The 25,750-nt window shown below is 43.2% G+C and overlaps 1 protein-coding gene across 1 annotated transcript; it reads left to right on the top strand.

Annotated features, from left to right (window-relative positions):
* The first annotated feature begins 22,966 nt into the window (after positions 1–22,966).
* Positions 22,967–24,886, top strand: LOC128064046 (zinc finger protein 665-like). The gene has a single exon (XM_052656863.1). It carries the CDS (start codon positions 22,967–22,969, stop codon positions 24,884–24,886), a length of 1,920 nt encoding a protein of 639 aa, XP_052512823.1.
* The last annotated feature ends 864 nt before the right edge of the window (positions 24,887–25,750 follow it).

Here is a 25,750-nt window from a genome sequence, read left to right as displayed (position 1 = left end):
CACTTTAATGATTTCTCTGTGCATATATATAGGCTGTAGTACAAGAAGCTTCTTACGACTGTGATAAAGATCAGAGAACCAAACGTACAGCAACTGTTAACAAGGGAATTAGTAATAATGGGATTAATAATAGTCACAAGTTCAGGAGACAATCCATATCTCAAGAAAGGGGATCGAGACTAAGCAGCTTTGTAGTAAAGAGAATGTTTACTAAAGGAGATTCTAGCTTGTCTCACACAATGACCTCAGTTCCTGAGAAGCAGTGTGCTGCTTCCCTTGAAAAGAAACAAAGGACTTGTGAGAAACACCACGTAGGAATCCTCCTATCAAACAGTCCCTGACAGCTCCTCAGCAAGTGGGATCTTACCAGACCAGGCAACAACCTGTGTTTCATATATTGGTCAGTGGACTCTTTACCAGTGAGCCACTGGGGATGCCCTCATATTATTTTTAAATACAGGTATTTTATACAGACTGGCATTAAAGTATTTTGTGTATTATTTTCTGCTTGTACTACTATTAGATGACTAATGGTATAGAACGTGCCTGCACGTGTGGGAAAGGTGGGTTTGATCCCTGGGTTAGGAAGATCCCCTGGAGGAGGGAATAGCAACCCATCAGAGTGTTCTTGCCTGGAGAGTCCCATGGAAAGAGGAGCCTGGCAGGATATAGTCCATGGGATTGCAGATAGTGGGGCGTAACTGAAGCAGCTTAGCACAGCAGGCAACCTTTACCAAGTCCTTGAAATACACAACCCACTTTGCCTGAGGCCTCAACCTTTTGAATTGATTGAATTGAGAGCTTAATCCCTGTGTCGGAAAGATCTGGAGAAGTAAATGGCAACCCACTTCAGTATTCTTGCCTAGAGAATCCCATGGATGGAGGAGCTGGCAGGCTACAGTCCATGGGTTTGGAAAAAGTCTTACATTCCTGAAGCGACTTAGCACACACATAGGCACTGATTATTGATAATTTCCTCTCATAGAGAAACTAAAGTGCCGAGGTCCTGCCCCTGTGGATCCAGGGAATTCAAAGCGGGGACGGCGTTGGCGTGAGAAAAACTTATTTGTTTATTAATATAAGATTAGATTAAGAAACAATAGTATAGTAGGAAAATTAAGTAGAGAAAGAGGGCTGAATAACTTGGATTATGTGGAAGACCAATAAAGTTCCAGACAAGGAACTTGCACCATCTACATTAGGCCACCGGCGTCCGTTTGAATATCGGAGAGTGCCCCGCCTTGGGCTCTCTCTCTTACGGATCTTAGAAGCCGCGACAAATAAGTAGACATGATGAGCCTCCCTGCTCCAGATGGGAATTCAGCCAGAAAAAGAAAAGAACGACATGGGGAAGCCCAGCATCGGTGCAAGACTCCAAAAACTATTTTTCAAAATCAGCTTATATACCCCAAGTTGTACATAAAGAAATAGAGTTATGCAGGGGCAGCAGTCCTGACCCTCATTGAGACAAGGCTTTCTTTTTGCCTACCCTCCCGTATACAAAAGGTCTCAGGTGGTTTACATTATCTTCTGGCCAAGAGGCTTGTTAACATTTTTATGGCTCTCTTCCTGGATAATTGTCCAGAAAACTCCTTTTCCCTAGGAGTGTTTTTTCTTTACTCTGCATCACCCTCAAAGTACAAAAAAGTTACATTCCTATAGAACAAAGGTGCAATGGGTTATAACAAAGAGAGTACTTAACTCAAAGATCTAGTGTTGCTAATACCAGGTCTACTGCCTGTTTTTCTATATACCAACTATACCTAAAAATAAAAGATCTGAAAATTTGGCAGCAAGTATTGGCTCAACAAATGAAACCTTTAATCAGTCCTATTCTAATGATTTTGACTCCTCGGAAGCCCCGACATTCCTAGGATGTTTTAAGCTTCCTGTGCCTCCCGCAGTCGGGAGGCCTCAAACAATCACATGCGCAGCTGTACGAGTCCTGCAGGCAGGCTAGAAAGCCAGCAGAGGGGTTTTTGGATTGAAACACTTGTATTATGCCCAGGAGATTTATTATCTAAAAGCTCCAATTTTTTCCAGAAAAAGGTGGTGGGGGGACAGTCCCCTGTTAATGACAGAAGAGTAGGTGGAAAGCATAACATAGTAAAGCAGGCAGATTCTGGTCTTGGGGGTGGATGCTCAGGAATTCCCAGGGGGAATCCCTGAAGCCGAACACGTCCTTGCGTTTTGTCAGGCTTCCTTCCGCATGACCTTGTCACGGGTGGGATTCCTCACGCTGGCTCCCGACACTAAAGACATTTTGGATTATTAATGAATATGTTTGCTGCTACTCTGAGATGTTCTCCATAAGAAAGCAAATGTTTTTAGAAGTTATCACTGGTATTTATGGTCACCATTCTACAAAATGCTAATATAAAGGACAGTTCATGGTTGCTTAAGGAAAGTAAGATCCGTGTTTTTAGTAACAAAAGGTATGAACAGTGAAATTGATTTGGGTTGCTCATAGCAGTGAGTGGGAGCGAGCAGAAGCTGGAAGCAAGTTCTTAATTTCCCAGATCGAGACTCCTAACCCCTCGACCACAGGAGCCAACATTTAGGGCTAAGGTCCCTAGTCTGACCTGCCTAGTCAAGAACAAATTCAGATGATGAGGCAGAAGATAAAGAGTAAAGGAAAAAGTTTATTGAAAGGAAAAGTACATATGGCAAGACACCTGGGCAACCTCAGAGAGAGAGAGAGACGCCTTTGGGAAGTGTAGATTCTTTACAAAGGGGCAGTTTTCCAGGTCTTCATCTTCCCTCAGGCCAATCACCTTGTCTATTCACCCTGGCTAATTTGTCTCAGGACCCTCCCTGGAGTGTGCATGCACACCTTAGCCAAGTTGGATCTCAAAGTGAAGCCTTCTGGGAGGAGCAGGACTCATTATGTCCTGGAGTTATCCTGTGAGTTTTGACTCCAAGCAGCCTTTCTGGGCATGTGTAGTGTCTCCCTTAACAAACAGGGTTTTTTCCTTTCTTTGTTCTCGCCATAATTATTCCCTGAGATTAGAGAATGACTGTGTATTTACCCTGTTTTTGTTGGGTGTAAATTCCTCAACTGGAACCCATGTATCTCTTATCTCAGGGAATGCAAAGGGGAAGATGACACATTCGAGACATTTAACATGGAGCCCATCAGTCTCCTACCAGAAAATTACATTTTATTACGGAGAAAGAAAGTATGTCTGACTTACAGGTGGCTGTCTCTTAATGAAGAAAATGATTTAATTAGGAAAAAAAAAAAAGAGTTTTTATTCAAAGTGGACCTCCAAGAAAAGAGGTCCCCAAAGGCAAAGTCTTTATATGATCTGTAACAATCTGTCATTTGACTCCTGTCAGTGTTGTTGCTTGACTATGGGAAGCACGTGATGAGGTGTTTCAAAGGGATCTATTTCCTCTTTGTCCCCCTTCTGTGCTGGATTCCATCAGATGCCTGCTTTTTGGTCCACGTAGAACAGCGCTGACACCTCCAGAGATTATTTTGGACCCAGCCTGGTTCTCTTCCTGTTTGCTGCACTTGGGAGACCTCACTGGAAGAAGGGAAAGACTGGCAGCTCTTCGATTGCATTTGGTGTCTCAGATCCTACACAGAGCTGCCTTCAACCTGTCTTTCTGTTCAGAGCCGTTAGCTGTTCCTGTTGTTACTACATGCTTCAGGGGTGTGTGTAACAGGATTGTGGTTTGGATCTTCTGTGATTGTAACTCAGGAAACCTGTAAGGACTGTGCACATTGAGGTCCTCTCTTAGACAAGACCTGAATTGATGCGTTGTTGGTGCCTTGGAAACGATTTCCAAGAGGGATGGCTGAGTAACACAATTACCCGGGTCAGTTCTTGTGTCTGATCTCAAGTTTCCTTTTTACCCTCCTGGAGTTCATTGTAACTTTTTGTCCTCTATTTTGCCCAAGTGGGCCCTGATGGTTCAGAGCATGGATGAGTCTGTAAGTCTCTGTTTCAGTCCTGCTTTTGCTCATTTACTTTCATGTTCCATGGAGTTGTGTACAGGAACCCTGTGAATCCACTACCTTTATTTGGTTGCATAGAATGTTGCCTGTTTTACAGAAAAAGTCAGAAGTTACTGTTTTGTTTTGTTTTTTTTCTTTGCTGTCCCATGTGGCAGGTGGTATCTTAGTTCCCCATTCCTGGATGGAATCTGTGCCCCCTCCAGGGTGTGTGCATAGTCCTAACGATTGGACCATCAGGGAATTTGCTTCAAAGATTACTTTTGTTTCAGTTCAGTTCAGTCCCTCAGTCGTGTCCGACTCTTTGCGACCCCATGAATTGCAGCACGCCAGGCCTCCCTGTTCATCACCATCTCCCGGAGTTCACTCAGACTCACATCCATCGAGTCCATGATGCCATCTAGCCATCTCATCCTCGGTCGCCCCCTTCTCCTCCTGCCCCCAATCCCTCCCAGCATCACAGTCTTTTCCAATGAGTCAGCTCTTCACATGAGGTGCACAAAGTACTTGAGTTTCAGCTTTAGCATCATTCCTTCCAAAGAATACATCAGGTCTGATCTCCTTCAGAATGGACTGGTTGGATCTCCTTGCAGTCCAAGGGACTCTCAAGAGTCTTCTCCTACACCACAGTTCAAAAGCATCAATTCTTCCGCGCCCAGCCTTCTTCACAGTCCAACTCTCATATCCATACATGACCACAGGAAAAACCACAGCCTTGACCAGACGGGCCTTAGTCGGCAAAGTAATGTCTCTGCTTTTGAATATACTATCTAGGTTAGTCATAACTTTTCTTCCAAGGAGTAAGCGTCCTTTAATTTCATGGCTGCAGTCACCATCTGCAGTGATTTTGGAGTTCCCCAAAATAAAGTCTGACACTGTTTCCACTGTTTCCCCATCCATTTCCCATGAAGTGATGGGACCAAAGGCCATGATCTTCGTTTTCTGAATGTTGAGCTTTAAGCCAACTTTTTCACTCTCCACTTTCACTTTCATCAAGAGGCTCTTTAGTTCTTCTTCACTTTCTGCCATAAGGGTGGTGTCATCTGCATATCTGAGGTTATTGATATTTCTCCCGGCAATCTTGATTCCAGCTTGTGCCTCTTCCAGTCCAGCGTTTCTCATGATGTACACTGCATAGAAGTTAAGTAAGCAGGGTGACAATATACAGCCTTGACATACTCCTTTTCCTATTTGGAACCAGTCTGTTGTTCCATGTCCAGTTCTAACTGTTGCTTCCTGACCTGCATATAGATTTTTCAAGAGGCAGGTTAGGTGGTCTGGTATTCCCTACTGTTTTGGAATTTTCCACAGTTTCTTGTGATCCACACAGTCAAAGGCTTTGGCATAGTCAATAAAGCAGAAATAGATGTTTTTCTGGAACTCTCTTGCTTTTTCCATGATCCAGCAGATGTTGGCAATTTGATCTCTGATTCCTCTGCCTTTTCTAAAACCAGCTTGAACATCAGGGAGTTCACGGTTCACGTATTGCTGAAGCCTGGCTTGGAGAATTTTGAGCATGACTTTACTAGCATGTGAGATGAGTGCAATTGTGCAGTAGTTTGAGCATTCTTTCTCATTGCCTTTCTTTGGAATTGGAGTGAAAACTGACCTATTCCAATCCTGTGGCCACTGCTGAGATTTCCAAATTTGCTGGCATATTGAGTGCAGCACTTTCACAGCATGATCTTTCAGGATTTGAAACAGCTCAACTGGAATTCCATCACCTCCACTAGCTTTGTTCATAGTGATGCTTCCTAAGGCCTATTTGACTTCACATTCCAAAATGTCTGGCTCTAGATTATTGATCACATCATCATGATTATCTGGGTCATGAAGATTATCTGGGTCATACTTTTGTTTAAAGAATATATTTCCTTCCTGTCTTGCTTATGGTGACATCTCTTTGTCTCCTTTACATCTTGTATGTTTTTTATTTTACTTATCATTTTTATGAGTGTTGTCTCTGACTCTGGTTAATAAGTTTTCAAATAATATTGGTTTTCTTCATACCAATACATTACATTTTTTAAATGTTTTTTATTTTTGGTTGCACTGGGTCTTTGTTGCTTCAGGGGCTTTTCGTTACTTACGGCAGGCAAGGGTTACTCTCTACTTGCAGTGCACGGGCTTCTCATTCTAATGCCTTCTCTTGTTACCGTGTGTGGGCTCTATGCCTGTGCACAGTAGTTGTGACTCCCGAACTCTGGAACACAGAGTTGTGGCCTACAGGCTTCGTTGCTCCAAGGTATGTGGGAACTTCCCGGATGAGGGATGGAACCCTTGTGCCCTGTGTTAATTACCAGGTGGATTCTTTACCTCTGAGCCAAAAGGGAGGCCCCAAAGCTTGTTCCTTGACATCTATCTTGGAACCAATGAACTGAATAAGTTAAAGTTACTGTATAGATAGGGAATTGCTGTACTGAATGACTGTTCTTTAAGTAGACAATGTTTCATTTATTAATATTTTTAATTTAAAGATGGTCTTTATGTATTACACAATGTCACTGACGTGAACCACTTGTCAATGTCATAAAATGCCTATACGTCTATCTACTGATAGATTTATAGGAGGAATTTAGAAAAGTTTTCTTTCCCTTTTTTTTACTCCCCATTATTGTTGGGAATTTCCTGAACAGTTGTCAACTACTATTTATGTTTTCCATTATTTGTTAAAGTGCTTCTTTTGGATTATTTACCATTGCAGTGTATTGCCTGTTAGTGAATGCTTGTTCAGTTGATTGTCCTGTCTGATTCTTTGTGACCTCATGGACAGTAGCCTGCTAAGCTCCTTATCCATGGAGTTCTTTTTAGGCAAGAATAGTTCCGTGGGTGCCATTTCTTTCTCCAGGGGATCTTCCCCACCAAGGGGTTGAAGCTCCCTAGCCTATGTCTCCTGCATTGGCAGGCTAATTTTTTACTACCAAATCACCTACATAGCCCTGTCTCTTCTTTACCATTTACTTAAGTATAAGTATGCATAAAGTGTGTACAATATGCTATATTTTCTCCTCAATTATGAGACAGCAGTGTGTTTACTACCAAGTAGAATGAGTTTAGAAGTCATGGTGCAAAAATATCCTTTTCTTTGAAAACTGACATGAGTTTGGAAAAAGTAATACGTTCTGACTGTATCTTTGAAGCTAGGCTACCCTAAAATTAATTTGGATTACATGTGATTGCTCTTTCATTTTTAAACAGTTCTATTTGTTTAGCGTTTCAAATATTTTTAAGATCATCATTGGGAAGATGTGTAATTCCGTTCAGCATGGATATGCCTTTTGGTATAAAACCATGTATTCAGCATGAAACAATTTATTTATGAATTGTAATTGATAGAATGCATTTGGTTTTCATATTTTGTAGATGTGTCTCAAATACGTATGATCAAGAAATTACAGGCAAAAGGAAACAGTGGTAAAGAAGAAATTTTTCAAAGAGTGGTTTGGAAGAGCTGAAAGCCATGAAATTGAAGATTTTTTTCCTCAGAAAGATACAGGAAAATATTTATGATTTTGAGTCTCTGTGGGCAGATGATGAAAGAAATGACAGAGGAACCTCTATATCCATAACAACAATCTCACCGATAGAAGAGATCATGATAGTAGAAGTGATGCAGGAAATAAGCCTGTTGAAAGGCATGGATCAAGCTTTCAGGATCAGCTGCAGATACTTGAATCTGAAGGGACAGTTTCTGAATGTAGTCAGGTTGTGGCGAATATCAACAGTAGTGCCTCAGGTTTACCACCTCAGAGAACTTGTAGTGTCTGTAAAGACAATTCTCATAAACAAGCGAGTGCTGTTATACATCCCTCAGAACTGGTACCAGACCAGGAAGCACACTAGAAAAAATCTACAGTTGTAATGAGTGTAACATAACTTTTCTTCGGGACTCAGAACTCACTAGACATCAAAGAATCCATACAGGAAGAAAAGCATATAAATGTAACATATGTTGTAAGGTGTTTAATGATAAATTGACCCTTAGAATTCATCAGAGAAATCATACTGGAGAGAAACCATACAAATGTGATGTGTGTGGAAAGGCCTTTAGTCGAAAAGCAAGGCATACAGTTCATCAGACCCTTAATACTGGAGAGAAACCATATACATCTGAAGTATGTGGCCGTGGCTATACTCAAAAGTCAATATTTTTAATTCACTGGAGAATTCATACCATATAAATGTGATGTATGTGGCTATACTCGAAAGTCAATACTTGTAATTCATTGGAGATTTCATACTGGAGAAAATCCATATAAATGTGATCTATGTGGCAAGGCCTTTAGTCTAAATTCACGGCTTGTAGTTTATTGGAGAGTACATACTGGAGAGAAATCATATAAATGTGATGTGTGTGGCAGGCCTTTAGTGTAAATTCAAGGCTGGTAGTTTGTCGGAGAGTTCATACTGGAGAGGAACCATATAAATGTGATGTATATGGACAGGCCTTTAGCCAAAATTCAATCCTTGTAATTCATCAGAGAATTCATACTGGAGAGTAAGCTTACAAGTATAACAATTAGGACAAACATGTTAGTGCACAGTCATCCTTAAATTGCCATCAGGCAGTTCATACAGGAGGAAAAGTGTAGAAAGGTAATTTATGTGGCAAAGTCTTCAGTTGCAGGTCTTTGCAGTTCACTGGAAGCATATTGGGGAGAAACCATATAAATAATGATCTATCTGGCAAGGCCTTCAGTCAAACGGGAAACCGTGCATTTCATCAGAGAATTCATACTGGAGAGAAACTGTGTAAATGTGCTGTGTGTGGCTGATGCTTTACTGGAAACCCACAGCTTGGAATTCATCAGAGAATTCATACTGGAGAGAAACTATATAAATGTGATCTCAGTGGCAAGGTCTTTAAATGCAAACGTTGCAGTTCCTTGGAGAATTCATACTGGAGGGAAATCTTACAAATGTAACCATTCTGACAAAAGTTTTACTGCACAGTTAGCCTCACCATCATGCAGTTCATACAGGAGAGGCAGCATAGAAATGTGATGTATGTGGGCAGTGCTTGAAATGACCATCTAAGAATCAGACAATTCATAGTAGAGAAAAATGTTACAAATACAAAAATTATGAGAAACATTTTAGTGCAGATGTAATGAGTGTAGCAAAGCTTTTAGTCAGAGTTCAGGCCTTATAATTAATCAAAGAATTCATACTGTATAGAAACCATACAAATGAAAGAAATATGGTAAAGCTTCTAGTGCATGTTCAGCGTCAGCTGACTGTTGGGCAGGTCACACAGGAGGGAAACCACATAAGTGGAATTTTCAAGGCAAGAGTACTGGAGTGGGTTGCCATTTCCTTCTCCAGGGCATTTCCCAACCCAGGGATCGAAGCGAGGTCTCTCGCATTGTAGACAGACAATTTACCATCTGAGCCACCAGGAAAGTCCTCTAAAACAAACTATAAAACTGCCAAAGTGTAAATTATTTAGTGAATCCTCAGTTTAAGACACCACCTAAAGGTCGTGCCATATTCTGTACACTGGTAAGGTTCTCTCTAGTATGGATCATCTGATGGCTAGTGCAATGTGAGCCCCAAGTAAAGGTTTTACACACTCATGTCACTTGTAAGCTTTCTCTCCAGAATGACTCCTTTACTGAATCCTGACTTAGGATTGTTGTCTTAAAGCCCTGACACACTTATTACATTGATATAGTTTCTATCCAGTGTGAATATTCTCAAGAAGCCTAAGGTGTAAACACCTGACAAAAGCCTGGACACACTGATTACATTCAGATGGTCTCTCCGGTCCATCACCTGATGTCTTTTGAGGCCTGAATGCCACCTGAAGGATTTGCCACACTCTTACATTTATGTCTCTGCATTATGAACTCTCTGCTGATGGGAAAGATGAGACCTGTTATTGAAGACCTGGCCACACACATTATATTTACATCATTTCCCCCAATCTTAGGAGGGACGGACTGTGCTCTAAATGTATGGATTCTCACCAGTATGAATTTTCTCATGTTTTGTAAATACTGAATGCCTTCCAAAAGACACCACATGCACTATGTGGGTACGATTTCCATTCAGAATTAATTACGTGATGGTTAGTTATGTCTGAACACAGAAACAAAGCTTTTGTGAGGTTTTCTCTAGTTTGACTTTTCTCAGGGTCAAAAGGCTTCTTGAGAATATTCACAATGGATAGGAACTATATCAGTTTAATGAGTGTGTCAGGGCTTTTAGACAACAATCCTAAGTCAGGATGCAGTGAAGAAGTCATTCTGGAGAGAAAGCTTACAAATGACATGAGTGTGTAAAACCTTTACTTGGGGCTCACATTGCACTAGCCATCAGATGATCCATACTAGAGAGAACCTTACCAGTGTACAGAATATGGCAGGACCTTTAGGTAGTGGCTTAAACTCAGGATTCACTAATTTATACTTTGGCAGTTTTAAACTTTATTTTATGCTTTATGGAAGTTTTCATAATTACTGCTCACTCTTTAGGTGTGTAAGAATACATATCCTGGAGTTAAACCACACAAATGTAATATTTGTGGGAAGGATTTTACCAAACATCCAAATTCAGGAACATTCTGGAGCAATGCTCAAATGCAATGGGAGTGGGAAAAATTTCACCTTGAGTTGAAGTGTTAGACAAGACTCCATAGTGAAGAGGAGTCTTGGAAATGGACGGGCAAGGGCTTTCTGGAGGGTTCAGAGTACACTGCTGCTCCTGCTGCTGCTGCTAAGTCGCTTCATTCGTGTCCGACTCTGTGCAACCCCGTAGATGGCAGCTCACCAGGCTTCCCTTCCCTGGGATTCTCCAGGCAAGAACACTGGAGTGCGTTGCCATTTCCTTCTCTAATGCATGAAAGTGAAACGTGAAAGTGAAGTTGCTCAGTTGTGTCCGATTCTTAGCGACCCCATGGACTGCAGCCCACCAGGCTCCTCCGTCCATGGATTTTCCAGGCAAGAGTACTGGAGTGGGGTGTAGAATTCAGAATATATGTTTTTCCAAGAAACCACACAAAAGTAGTGTGCACACTGAAGCTTTAACTCAAAGATCAAAACTGTGGAACGTGAGAGGATATGTATGGAAAGCAAACTTGGACAGGTAATGAATATTGTGTAGTTTGTTCCATGAAATATTCACACCATGGGCATAATGAAGTGATTCATGTGTGTCAGAATCGGTACACTATACTGAATTTGGAAACATGTTTAAGAAAACAATATTTCCTCAAGATTCCTCCCCCCAAAAAACTCATATTGGAGGGAATCCTTACAATTGTAATGAATTTGGCCATTTTTTATGACAGTTCTTACAGCAGATCACAAAAGAGAGAATTCATTTGAGGAATAAATAAATCTTCAGAAAGACAAATGTTGACACTTGCAGCCTATATCCTCCATGTGGGGACCCCTGACCTTCCTGTGTGTTATCCTCTCAGTATGATAATTTCCAGGCCATTCACTTTGGCGTTTAGTTTTGTTTTCCCAACAATGTTGCATTTTTCTTGGATAATTCCATTCAGTTTGTGTTTACTGCCTCATATGTGATAAATCCTCAGTACATCTACTCTTGGAATTCCGTGAAGACTTTCCCCCAGGTGTCTGGGTGAAACCATTTTAAGGTAAGACCACATCTATCCACATCCGAGTTTTCTGGCTGCATGTGGAACGTGGACAATTCACATCCAGCTTTTTTCTCAGAGCACAGAAAACAACTGACTGCTTTTTCACTTTATTAATGAAGAAAGGCTTATTCCCACCAGCTATTTCTTCACCAGAGCACAGCTGGCAAAAGAGGAGATGAGGGGATAATTTAGTTACATCAGTATGATATTTCATCACTGTCTAATCATACACATAATATCCAGGATGCTGTGCAAGGACTTTTTTTTCCGTGATCACCAGAGAAATGGCAAAATGGAAAATACTTTTCCTAGTATTGAGGCTGCAGAGCAGGGCCCTGTGGGGCTTCCAGGCACAGAGGCCTTTTTGGTTCCCATTTCTTGTAGGCAGGACTGCAGCCTCCATGACCTTCTGTGAGTTCCAAAGGGCAGAACAGTTGCTGATCAAAGAAGGATGCTGACACCGGGTCAATCGTGTCCAACTCTTTTGTGACCCAATGGACACAAAATAGGTTGCCATTTCTTCCTCCAGGGGGTCTTCCCGACCCAGGAATCAAACCCAAGTCTCCTGTACTGGCAGGTGGATTCTTTACCACTGCACTGATTAGGACACCAGACCACCTAAGACCCTGCACACAACTTCATCTTGTCACCAACCCCATCCTTTTACAACTTTGCAGAGGAAACAAGAATACAAGACTGTTACTGCCTTGATCCTTAGCATATATCCCTAGCGGATGATATAATATCTCCCTACTCACCAGGGAGGGGGCCTAAAGTGTTCCCTTTTAGCCTAGCACATATATAAAGCCACTGTTTATCCTCCATAACCCTGTCTCTGTGTTTGTATTTCATATATTTTGGTTTGGCATTTCTGCACAGAGCCAAGATTTTGGCATCAGTATAACCTCTGGGTTCTGGTTCAACCCAGACCTTTGACTTGTTGATTCAGAGGAACGTCGTCCAACACGTACTGATGTCTCTAAGATGTGACAGGACCAGACAGAACACAGCCCAAAGGAACACGCAGGGCCCCTCACCAATATTCTAAGGTACATACACCAAGGTTCTCAGGTCTTCCTTGTTGTTTTTATTATTATTGGGTTAATATTCCTAAGGTTCCATTTTTAACTATTACATGTGTATTTATCTTCTTTGACTTTTCTTGGTATTATAGCTTCTGATGACAGAGTTGAAGCTTACTTCGGATCCTGTAATTATGGAAAAGAGCAAAGATTAAAGAATTCTCCCACTTCACTTCCAGGAAAAGGGTTACTGCCAAGAGCCACCCTTCCCCATTATCACTGATTTGAGACCCCCACTAGGCCCCCTGTTTCCCTGGGAAAAAACCAGGCACACCCTCCACAAATTCCCAGTCTATGCCCTATCAGTGATGTGCTGTTGTTGTTGTTGTTGTTTAGTCGCTCAGTCATGACTGACTCACTGCAACCTCGTGGATGCCAGGCTTCCCTGTTTTTCACCATCTCCTGGAGTTTGCTCAAACTCATGTCCATTGAGTTGGTGATGCCATCTAACCGTCTCATCCTCTGTCATTCCATTCTCCTCCTGCCTTCAATCTTTCCCAGCCTCGAAGTCTTTTCCAGTGAGTCCGATATTTGCATCATGTGGCCAAAGTATTGGAGCCTCAGCTCCAGCATCAGTCCTTCCAATGACTATTCATGGTTGGTCTCCTTTCGGGTTGACTGCTTTGATCTCCTTGCTCTCCAAGGGACTCTCAACACTAATCTCCAGCACCACAATCCAAAAGCATCGATTTTTCTATGCTCAGCCTTCTTTATGGACCGACTCTCACATCCCTTTTTAAATCACATCCCTAGCTTTGGCCACCTCATGCGAAGAGCTGACTCATTGGAAAAGACTCTGATGCTGGGAGGGATTGGGGGCAGGAGAAAAAGGGGATGACAGAGGATGAGATGGCTGGATGGCATCACTGACTCGATGGTCCTGAGTTTGAGTGAACTCTGGGAGTTGGTGATGGACAGGGAGGCCTGGCGTGCTGCGATTCACGGGGTGCAAAGAGTCGGACACGACTGAGCGACTGAACTGAACTGAACTAGCTGACTACTGGAAAAACCATAGTTTGTTTATAGGGACCTTTGTTGGCAATGTCATTCCTCTGCTTTTTAATACACCATGTAGTTGTATCATAACTTTACTTCCAAGGAGCAGTCCCCTGGCTGCAGTCCCCTTTAGCAGTGATTACAGTACTGAATTACAGTTTCCTCTGCCCCCCTGGTAGCTCAGACGGTAAAGCGCCGGCCTACAATGCGGGAGACCCCGGTTCGATCCCCGGGTCGGGAAGATCCCCTGACGAAGGAAATGCCAACCCACTCCAGTATTCTTGCCTGGAAAATCCCATGTACTGAGGAGCCTGGTGGGCTAAAGTCCACGGGGTCGCAAAGGGTTGGACACGACTGAGCGACTTCACTTCACTTCACTTCACTTCCGCCTTCTGTGCCGCGACACTTCGCCACCCTGCGCCGCCCCGCCCCGCCCCGCCCCGCGCCGACGCGTCCGCCCCGCGCCGAGTATCCCAGTCCCTCCTCGTCGAGTAGCCCCTGCTCTGCGCCGGGACGCTCCGCCCCGGCACGCACCGAGTTTCCGCCTTACCTTTCAAAGGACGGCCCTATTTTGGTCCGGCTTCTCTCCACCACCCACCCGCTGACCGCCTGGCCCCGCCTGCAGGCCGGTCAGCTATTTGTCTGCGCGTGCGCGCACTGTGACCCACGGAGAGGCGGAGAGCGGCGACTGGAGGTCCCATCGCGGCGTGAGTTTCTGTCTTTGGAGTCAAACCTGCCTCTCGCGGTCTCCTCTTCCTAGTACCCCGGATCTGAGGGTCGCTACTGACTCTGAAGTGAAGTCGCTCAGTCGTGTCTGACTCTTTGCGACCCCGTGGACTGTAGCTTACCAGGCTTCTCTGTCCATGGCATTCTCCAGGCAAGAATACTGGAGTGGGTTACCATTTCCTTCTCCAGGGGATCTTCCCGACCCAGGGATCGAACCCGGGTTTCCCAGCGTTGGAGGCAGAGGCTTTAACCTCTGAGCCTGACTCTAAATCCCCGCTCCCTCCCCACCACCCCCAGCAAATTCAGACGTCTCCGTAAGCGGCGAAGGGGCTCCTGCCTTTTGGTGGAACTCTGCACTGAAGCCGGTTTCTGCTTCTGGAACACTGAAACGCTGCGTTTCGCACCTTTTTCTGGCTTAAAACCGTTTACTGACCTCACTGACCCCTCTACCCTTTCTGCACCACATACAATTGTATTAGGTGAGGTGGTTTATTCGCTGCACGTTCTTCAGCCTCTCCTTCTCAGGCCTTGGAGGCCTCGCCGGCCGCCCCGCCCCCGGAGGGGCCGCGTTCTCTCCCCGGTCCTGGGATTCTGGGGAGCCCGCCCCGCTCCTGAGACCCCCCCTCTCCCAGCCGTCTGTCCTCACGTCTCCTAGGCAGGTCCTTCTGCCCTTCAGAGTGACTTTTCCGCTGATCTCTGGTGGGGAAGGTGACCTGAGCCAGCCACGTGACACCCATGGTTCTTAGGCCCCAAATACCACCCGCTGGAATTTGGCTCTTGCGGGAGGGCCTTTCTTATTCAGTCTCCTACCCTGTCAATAGTGGGCGGAAGGCGGGATCAGAAGAAGCAGAGAAAGCGACTCCTAGAGAAATGGAAAATTGAGAAAAGCCTGTGGGACAAGCGATGGCAGTGAAGAGGATGGTGAGGAACTTGGAAGAGACAGCTTCATGAAAGAGAATGAGCGTTGAAGTTAGCGAGTGGGGAAAGGAGAGAAATTCAGAGCAAAGCAGGGTCTCCGTAGAGTTAAGGGTGAGCAACATAGGGAGGTGTGGTTGTTCATTCCGACTCTTTGGAAGCCCTGTATCTCCAAGAGTTTTCTCAAATCCAGGTCTGTTGAGTCCAGGGATGGTATCTCACCATCTCATCTTCTACCGCCCCCTTCTATAGTCTTCAAGGGAGAGGGGCTGTAAATCAGGGGTCCCAAAGAGGGCGACATTGGAGAGGCAGTTCACACAGCCAGCCTGCAAAGGGGATACAAGAGCTGGAATCAGAGCAACAATATCCTGGTGGGAGAAAACGGGGACTCCTAGTGATTGGAGGAGCTGAGAAAAAAAGCGAGCTGAAGGGAAGCATAGCCACTTGGGAGTGCCAGAGAGTTGGGAGGAAGGGAGGGCAGAGGTGGAAGAAGAAAAGCAGAAATACATGGAGATTGAGGATCACCAGGGAGGTTGGAGAGAAAGCAACTTGAAGGCGAACAGATGGCAGAGAGAGGCGGGATGGGAGGCAGGGAAGAAGAGAGGAGGACAGGCACAGCAGGAGAGCAGAGATGCAAGCAGAGAAAGGGAGATGTAGAAAGAAGCAGGGAAACAGATCAACCAAATGAAGTGAAAACAGCTAGTGTGCAGGTGATGGTGGGGACTAGATCCGGAAGAGTGCTGAATCAGTTGGGTAAGAATTATTAAGTCGTTATACATTGATTCTTGGCTTTAAAATCTAATGCAAATCTTGCTTCTTTAAATTATACAGATCAGAATGAGAATTGCAGAACTTCTGTCTGTGAGGCATGTGTATTTTGTAATAATTTGTATTAAAAGAGCATGCATGTGTAGAGCCTGTTGAGGTGGGGGCTGCGGCAGTGACTTGATTCTCTCAGGTGTGGGTCCCCGCCTTCGCTCTTCCTGATGCGGAGTAGAGGTTATGCGAGAGAAGAAATGGGGCAAGAACTGACTGACTCTTACTACATGATGCCTTTTCAAGGAACTTTCAACATGTTCTTTGTGTAGGTTTTACTTTTGGCTTTCTGCTTTCTTTACATTTAATTATTTTTGTAGCTTGGGATAAAGATTCGTTCATTCAATAGCGACTTTCTTGTAAACAATCATGGAGATTTGTCTCACTTGGGATAACTTGGATGAATGTAGAGAATATTATGGTAAGTGAATTAAGACAGGGAAAGACTGGTATTATATGTCCATCCATTATATGGAATATTAAAAAAAATGAAACTCACTAGTACCAGAGGGTAGGATGGTGGTCATCTGGGGCTGGGGGGTGGGGAAGATGGGGGGATGTTGGTCAAAAGGTACAGTCTTTGAGTTGTGAAATGAGTGCATCCTTGGGAGGTATGCGCAGCATGCTGACTATAGTTAATCCTGTTCTGTTACTTCATGCTGGGAATTTGTCAGGAGAGTACGTCATCAATGATTTCACCACACACAGAACATGGGAATTTGGAGGAGATGGGTGTGTTCATTAGTGGATTGTGATAAATATTTCACAGTATACACATGTGTCATATGCTCACAGGGTGTATGGTATGTATACACATACTCCTTTGGTTAGTCGGTTCTCCCCGATCAGACAGGCTCCTCAGGTTCTCGTGTGGGGCCTCGCCCCAGGAATGTGCACAGAGCTGCAGATGATTCCAATCTGGATCCTGCACTGAGCACCAGGGCTCTTAGCCTCCACTTCTGAGACTGAGATCAGGCCCTGGGAGAGGGAAGGGTGCTCTGCTCTGAGTGGGGCTGGACCAGAGCCTGCTGTGTGACCTGAAGGGCATCGTGGGGTCAGCGGAGGTGCCCCCTGTTGCTGTGTGCATGAGGCCTCACCAGGAGGGGAGTGTGATCCAAGGAAATTGTGGTAAAGTCCCATGTTGGACTCTCTGCAGGAGCTGACTGTGCTGAGTCCCTCCTGAGACAGTGACCACAGAGGACTGTCTGTTCCACATGGTTAGGGCTTCCCTGTGTGTGTGGTTGGGGATGAGGAAAGGGAATGTGTTGACGCTAAGCATTAAACAGCATGTTTTCCACTTTCATGATAGAACTGTGAAGACTCATGGACAAAGAGGCCCAGAAGAGGAAAGAACAGGAGTCAGGCATGGCTCTTTCTCAGGTAGGGTCATATTCTCAGTGGATTCTCACACTGCCTTCCTGAATTGCCGTTCTCAGGACTCGCTAATTGTGTCTGACTCTGGAGCGTCCTGTGTGACTCCTGTATAAGCACACTCGCCCGGGGCCTTCCCTCAGGCCCTGTCAACTCCACTTAGGTCCGGTCTCCCTATGACCCGGTGACCTGGCCCTTGTGAGGAGGCTCCCTTGGGCACCATCCTGGGCAGGGCTTCTCACCCACGGGTTGGAGACGGGGTCTCAGTGCTGTTGGGCAACACGGACTGTTGAGGGCCCATCTGGATGCGCTGTCTGCTCTCAGTCAACCATGGTAAAGAAGCTGTACATGGACCACAGGTATTAACATGTACAGTACACAGGAAAATCTGCAAAAGAGGCCAATGAGTGGAAATCAGTTATAACTTTTTATAGCACATTTAAAACTAAATGAGCACCTCCTTGAAAACTTAAGTGTTTGGGAATGGAATGGAATGGTATGTTCAGAAAGCGATGTCAGAGCTAGAGAGTGGTTTGTTACACCATCTAATTTAAATTGTGAAATCAGGCTTACTAATTTTTTTTCTTTCTTTTTGACCACATGATACAGCTTCCAGGGTCTTAGTTCGAAGAGTAGGGATCGAACCTGAAACCATGCAGGAAGTGAGGAATCTTAACCACTGGACCATGAGGGAATTCTCCAACTTTACTAATCTTGATTCAGTATTTTCCTAATGAAATAAAATAATAAACTTGGAGTTTGTTAATAAGTACATAGCTAAAACTACGGATAAAAATCACATTATTAATTTTAAAATATATTTATTTCCTGTACTCTGACTTCATTGCTTCAGTGTCTTTTCCCTAGTTCTGGCGAGTGGTGGCCACTCTCTGGATGCAGTGTGCACACTTCTCACTGTGGGTGGCTTCTGTTGTCTTGCAACCCAGGCTCTAGAGCACACTGGCTTCAGTAGTTTCACCTCCTGCGCTCTACAGCTCTGACTCAGGAATTGAGACTCACAGGCTTAGTTGCCCCTCAGCAAGTGGGATCTCAGACCAGGCAACAACCCACATCTCTTGCATTGCCCAGTGGATTCTTAACCATTTACCCATAGGGAGGGCCACATATAGTTAAATACAGGTATTTTATAAAGATTGGAAGAAATCTCCTGTATGTTATTTTCTGCTTGTATTATTCTTACTATTATTAGTTTTTGAACTAGAATAAGATAATGTTGAGGAGTTCCCTGGTAGTACAGTAGCTAAGAATGTGCCTGCCAATGTTGGGTGCACGGGTTCCATCCCAGGTCCGGGAAGATGCCTCAGAGCAACTAAGCCCATGGGCCACAACTGCTGAGCCTGTGACCTAGAGCCTAGGAGCCATTACTATGGAAGCCCGCACTCTCTAGAGCCTGTGCTCCAAAACAAGAGAAGCCACTGCTAGGAGAAGCCCGGGCACTGCAGCTGGAACTAGAGAAAGCCCACTCACAGTAACAAAGACCCAACATAAGCAAAATAAATAAGCTTTGAAAAAGAAATAGAATGTTGACAAAGTTACTGAAGGAAGAAGTACAATGAAAGAAGAGAACAGGAACCCACTCCAGTATTCTTGCCTGGAGAATTCCATGGATAGAGGAGCTGGTGAGCTGCCCTCAGCAGGGTTGCAAAGAGTCTGGCATGAGTAAGCAGGTAAACAACAACTTCCACACACAGTAGATTGAGCTCTGAAAAACAAATCTAAGCATCTAACTTTCCTCCTGGACATTCTTCAGTGACTTCCATTAGCTTTTGGAATAAAGCCCAAAATCCATAGATCTTGCATAAATTATCTCTACCTGGCATCACCCCATCTGCATTCCCTGTGTCCCAGTCACACTGGCTGACTTTCTGTTCAGTAAATATCTTCCTGCCTCAGAGCCGGCACACAGGCTGTTCTCATGCTTGCAACACTCTTCCATTTCCCACCTTGCCGATCCTAAGTGTTGCTTCCTCACAGAGACCTTGTCTGATTTCTCAATGTAGGTGAAGACTTTCTGTTTAATCTTGTCCTAGCACCAGGCCTGTGTCAGAGCACTGATTTCAGTAGTAACATTAAAATTGTGGATGAAATTGGCTGGCTGGCTGCTAGACTATAAGCTCCATCATGTTCACTGCTGTATTTCAAGCACAAAGCTGATGCTGAATGCATTTTGATAGAATGAAAGAAAAAAATAAAGACAACTCTTCTTGTTTCAATCAATTGTGTGTTTACACATGCATGCATGAATGCATGGATATGTAACTCCATGGTTTTATTACAAAAACATCATCTCATAAATAATGGTGTATGCTTTGTAGCAGTTTCAGTTGTCTCTTTAGTGTATTTCATGGCATTGATTTTTCTACATCATCACATGAATGATGTAAATTGAAGTAAGATTATTGACATTGTGAGGGTTGCCATGGAGAGGGTGTGACCCTGTATCGTGACCATTTATGCTGTTCTTGTATTTCAGCTTCCTTGAACTTGTTTCAGGTATTCTCAGGGAACTCTCTGTGGATGCTCTTTCCTTCTCTGCTAGTTAAGTGGTTGATTCTTTGGGTTCAGTTGTCTCTCCCAACCACCTGAGCTCAGGTGCTGTTGCCTCATTTCTTAACTGTTTGATCTGAGCGATTTCTTAGAGTGACAGTTTTCTCCCCAGTAAGGTGGACACAGATCTTTCTCTAACGTGCTGTTATGTTGATGACAAGTTCATCCGTGTGAAGTCTTTAGAATAATGCTTAGTGTGTAGGATGTGGTGAAACACCTGTCGTCAGTGTGATGATGTCGTCATCGTCACAATGTGTGTTCTTTTAAAGTCACTGTGGACTTTGTCATCTCTGAAGACACCAGTCTTGCTGTAACTCATCTAGATAGTGACACTGTGTCACTCACTGTGTTTAATGTAACACTTCTGCATAGACAACCCAGTCTTGGTTTTAATTTGTGTATTTTTCATGTGTTGTCCACATACATGACAAATTCATGTTGACTGCAGGATATCATAATCTTAGGGAAAAAGAGGAAATTATAAATTAGATTACAGACCAACAGTTTGCTTCAAGCAGCTTTTAATGGATCTATCAGAAAGTATATTACTTCAAGTGAATTGAGCTTTACCCCTCTCACCTCTTCTCATTTTGTGTGAAACTAAGAATCCTCCTCAGGGCCCTTTGGTGAAATCTGTTTTTATTTCAGGCACAATTGACCTTCAAGGATGTGTTCATAGATTTCACTCCTGAGGAGTGGGAATGCCTGGACCCTGCCCAGAGGACCTTGTACAAGGACGTGATGGTGGAGATTCTCAGGATCCTGCTGTCTGTGGGTGAGTGTCACTTCCCCCTGAAGTGGGGATCTGCCCTGGGGTACCTCTGCATGTTCCTTCTGTACCTTTTGAGATCCGCTGTTTTTCTTGACTAAGCTCAAAACCTTGTTGACTCACACATGTAAAGCTTCCTGATTGGCATCAGGCATTTAAACTTGACTTTCCTTCAGGTGACCTGCCCACTGTGTGATGCACAAGGAGTTTCTCCACAGCTCAGGTGTTTATAAAGCTGATTTCAAACTGTGAAATCTCCAGTTGCCTGTTTTCTAGCCCTGTGTTCTTGGTTCAGTAGTTCTTAGAGAGGAACTGGATCCCTGCTGCATGTTGTACTGTATATTATACTGTTCCCTGTGCATTCAGAAGGAGGCAGAGAGTAAATTTAATGAGAAGTATTTTTCTGTCGGTTTATAATGTCTGCATTCCTTGGCTGACAAAAGAGCTGGATTCTACACCTGCCAATGCAGGAGACACAGGTTCGATCCTTGATCTGAGAAGATCCCACACGTCACAGAGCAGCTACGCCTGTGTGCCTCAACTACGAACCAGCACTCTAGAGCCTGGAAGCTGCAACTACTGAGCCCACATGGGACAACTACTGAAGCCCGTGCACCCAGGAGAAGCCACAGCAAGTGAGGAACATGGGCACTGCAACTGGAGTGTAGCCCCTACTTGCTGAGCTTGGAGAAAAGATCAAACAGCAACGAACACTCACCTGATCCAGAAGAAATTAGTACCTTAATGTATTAAAAATAACAGAAGCATTTATTTAAAAAAGAAGGTTGGGTTCTGGAAGAAGCCACAGTATATGGCATTACTTCTGAGTAGGAAGTTCTGTTTCTGATCTGAACGTTATCTCCATTCTTGTGGCACAAGTTAGAAGACCCCTGGATTGTGGAGAATGAGGTGCTAATAGCAAACATCCAGATGAGTGGGAAAGTATCCACACTGTGATCACAGGTCAACTGTCAGAAGGACAGAGAGGAAGCCACACCATTCATAGTGTTTGGGAAACTCTCCAAGTGGGAGAGTTCTGTGAGAAAACAGATGTTTAATGTTTGTGAACTCTCACAAGAGAGTTTTCTTCTCCCTAACTTACGGCTGTGTTCTTTGACATGTGAAATGTACAGCACCCTCTAGTGGTGCTGTAGCACCCACAGAGATGAAGGCAAAGTCTTTTTTTTTCCTTTGGCTTGTACTGGGTCTTTTTTGCTGTGTGGTCTTTTGTCTATTTGAGACGACAGAGGGCTACTCGCTAGTTGCAGGAAGCATGGTTTCTCATTGTGGTGGCTTCTTTTGTTGTGAAGCACAGGCCCCTGGCACACGGGCTTGAGTAGTTTTACAATGCAAGCTCAGTATCTGTGGCTCATCAACTTATATATATACTTTACGGAATTCTTTATTTTCTCAATGCAGTATTTGTGGAACAATTACAAATTGCCATTTGTTTTTCACATTATTCATTGGAATGCTTCTTTTGCCTTGTTTACCATTCCCATGTATTGCCTGATTGACGCTTGTTTGCTCAGTTGCTCATTCCTGTCTGACTCTGTGATCTCATGAACTGTAGCCCACCAAGCTTTCCCGTCAATGGAATTTTTTTCAGACAAGAATAGTGCACTGGGTTTTGATTTCCTGCTCCAGGGGATCTTTCCTATCCAGGGATTATATCCCCCTGTGCGATGTCTTCTCCATTGGCAGGCAGTTTCTTTACCACTGAGTCACCTCTCTAGGCCTGTATGTTCTTTACCATTAAATAAGTATAAGTGTGCATAAAGTGTGTACAATATACCATTAGTTTCTCCTGAATTATGAGACAGCACTGTGTTTAGTACAAAGTAGGATGAGTTTTGAGGTCATGGTGGGAAAATACATTTTCTTTGTGAACTGACGTGAGTTTGCATAAAATGAATGTTTTCTGATTGTGTTTGAAACTATACTGCCCTAAAATTAATTTGAATTACCTATGATCAGTCTTTTTTAAAGAGCTATATTCCTTTAGTGTTGTATTGTTTTAAGATCATCATTGCGAAGATTCATAATTCTCTTCAGGATGGATATGACCTTTGGTATAATATCGTGTGTTCAACAGGAAATAATTTATGAATTGTAATTAATAGAATATCTGTGGTTCTTTATGTCTTGTAGATATGTCTCATATACATATGATCAAGAAATTACAGGCCAAAGGAAACAGTGGGAAAGGGGAAATTTTTCAAAGAGTGATGTTTGGAAGAGCTGAAATCCTTGAAATCAAAGATTTTCGCCTCAGGAAGATTCAGGAAAATATACATGACTTTGATTGTCTGTGGACATACGATGAAAGAAATGACAAGGAAATGTCTATATCCTATAACAAAAATCTCACTGATGGAAGAGATCATCATAGTAGAAGTGATGCAGAAAATGGACCTTTTGAAAGGCACGGATCAAGCTTTCAGGATGAATTGCAGATGGTACAATCTGAAGGGATAATTTTTGAATGTAGTCAAGTTGTGACAAACGTCAGCACCTCAGGTTTACCACCTCACAGAACTTGTAATGTCTGCAAAGGCTTTTCTCATAAACATGAGAATGCTGTTATGTATCCTTCAAAACTGTTCCAAGACCATGAAACACACAAAAAAAGACCTTACAAATATAATGAATGTGACATAACCTTTCTTCAGGACTCAGAACTCACTGGACATCAAAGAATCCATACAGGAGGAAATCCATATAAATGTGACGTGTGTAGCAAGGCTTTTGATCAAACTACCAAACTTGCCATTCACTGGAGAATTCATACTGGAGAGAAACCACATAAATGTGATGTAGGTGACAAGGCTTTTATTCAAATTGGAAACCTTGCAGTTCATCAGAATATTCATCCTGGAGAGAAACGATATAAATGTGATGTGTGTGGTCACTGCTTTAAACAAAGTACACACCTTGAAACTCATCAGAGAACTCATACTGGAGTGAAACCATCTAAATGTGATGTTTCTGGAAAAGCTTTTAGTCAAAATGCAAGCCATGCAGTTCATCAGAGACTTCATACTGGGAAAAAACCATATAAATGTGATGTATGTGGCCTATGCTTTAGTCAGAACTCAGAACTTGAAGTTCATCAGAGAACTCATAAAGGAGAGAAACCATATAAATGTGATGAATGTTGCAAAGGCTTTAGTGAAATTTCAAGCCTTGCAGTTCATTGGAGAGTTCATACTGGAGAGAAACCGTATAAATGTGATGTGTGCGGCAAGTCATTTAATCGTACTGGCAAACTTGCTGTTCATCGGAGAGTTCATACTGGAGAGAAACCATATAAGTGTGATGTATGTGGCAAGGCCTTTATTCAAACAACAGGCCTTGCTGTTCATCAGAGAATTCACACTGGAGAGAAACCATATAAATGTGATGTGTGTGGCAAGGCATTTAATTATACTGGACACCTTGGAGTTCATCGGAGAGTTCATACTGGAGAGAAACCATATAAGTGTGATGTGTGTGGCAAGGCATTTAATTATACTGGAAGCCTTGCTGTTCATCAGAGAGTTCATACTGGAGAGAAACCATATAATTGTGGTGTATGTGGCAAGGCCTTTAATCGAACTTCAAACCTTGCAGTTCATCAGAGAGTTCATACTGGAGAGAAACCATATAATTGTGGTATCTGTGGCAAGGCTTTCAGTGTAAGTTCAAGCCTCGCAGTTCATCAGAGAGTTCATACTGGAGAGAAACCATATAAATGTGATGTGTGTGCTAAGGCATTTAGTCGTACTGGACAACTTGCTGTTCATCGGAGAGTTCATACTGGAGAGAAACCATATAAGTGTGATGTATGTGGCAAGGCCTTTATTCAGGCAACAGGCCTTGCTCTTCATCAGAGAGTTCATACTGGAGAGAAACCCTATAAATGTGATGTGTGTGGCAAGGCGTTTAGTCATACTGGAAACCTTGCTTTTCATCAGAGAGTTCATACTGGAGAGAAACCCTATAAATGTGATGTATGTGGCAAGGCATTTAGTAGAACTACAAGCCTTGCAGTTCATCAGAGAATTCATACTGGAGAGAAACCAAATAAATGAGAATTATGTGGCAAAACATCTTAGTGCAAATGTCGTGAGTGTGACAAAGCCTTTAGTTAGTGTTCAGGCCTTATAATTCAGAGAATTCATACTGTATCGAAAACATACAAGTGAAGTGAATGTGTCAGAGTTTCTAGTGCATGTTCAGCATGAACTGCCCATTAGGCAGATCATACAGCAGAGAAACCACATGAACGTTATTTATGTGACAAACCCTTTGATGATAAGGAATGATGTTGTAGATCATCTGAAAATCCATACGCAGTGAAAACTTACACATAAGTACAGTAAAATATATCAACTTTTTGGCCGTCAGAAAATTCAAGCTGGAGGAAAACTACACAAATGTTTTAGGTGTGGGAATGCTTTGATTCTGTGTTCAGGCCTAACATTATCACTTAAATTTTTTTTTTTCAATATTGTGATGGTTTTTGCTGTACATCAACATGAGTAGGCCGTAGGCATACATACGTCCCCTCCCTCCTGAACCCACCTCTCTCACCACCGTATCCCTCCAGATTGTCCCAGAGCACTTGCTCTTATATCAAACTCCCACTGGCACTTTTACTTATGATAATATATACGTTTCAGTGGTAATATCTTAAATCCTGCCATCCTATTTCTTTTCTTTTTTTCAATAGTTTTTCCTTAGCGTTACTTTTTCTATCCACATGTTATGACCCAGATTTAATGTTTAATTTACATTTTTTTACTGCCTTAAGTCAGTGGGTTATTATGAGACTTTTGTAACATTAAAATGCATGTAGACAATGGCAGAGAACATAGTAGGTGCCCTGTAAATGTAAAGAAAGACAGTTCCTTTAGGACTTGAGTTCAATCAATTAGTACACATAGACATATTTA

Source organism: Budorcas taxicolor, chromosome 18, assembly GCF_023091745.1.
Source record: "Budorcas taxicolor isolate Tak-1 chromosome 18, Takin1.1, whole genome shotgun sequence".
Taxonomy (NCBI): Eukaryota; Metazoa; Chordata; class Mammalia; order Artiodactyla; family Bovidae; genus Budorcas; species Budorcas taxicolor.
The sequence above is the reverse complement of the archived record's forward strand: the minus strand, read 5'-3'. Positions and strand labels throughout refer to the sequence as shown.

Coding starts and splice junctions, on each gene's coding strand:
- LOC128064046 (XM_052656863.1), top strand. CDS start 22,967: ATGTCTCATATACATATGATCAAGAAATTACAGGCCAAAGGAAACAGT.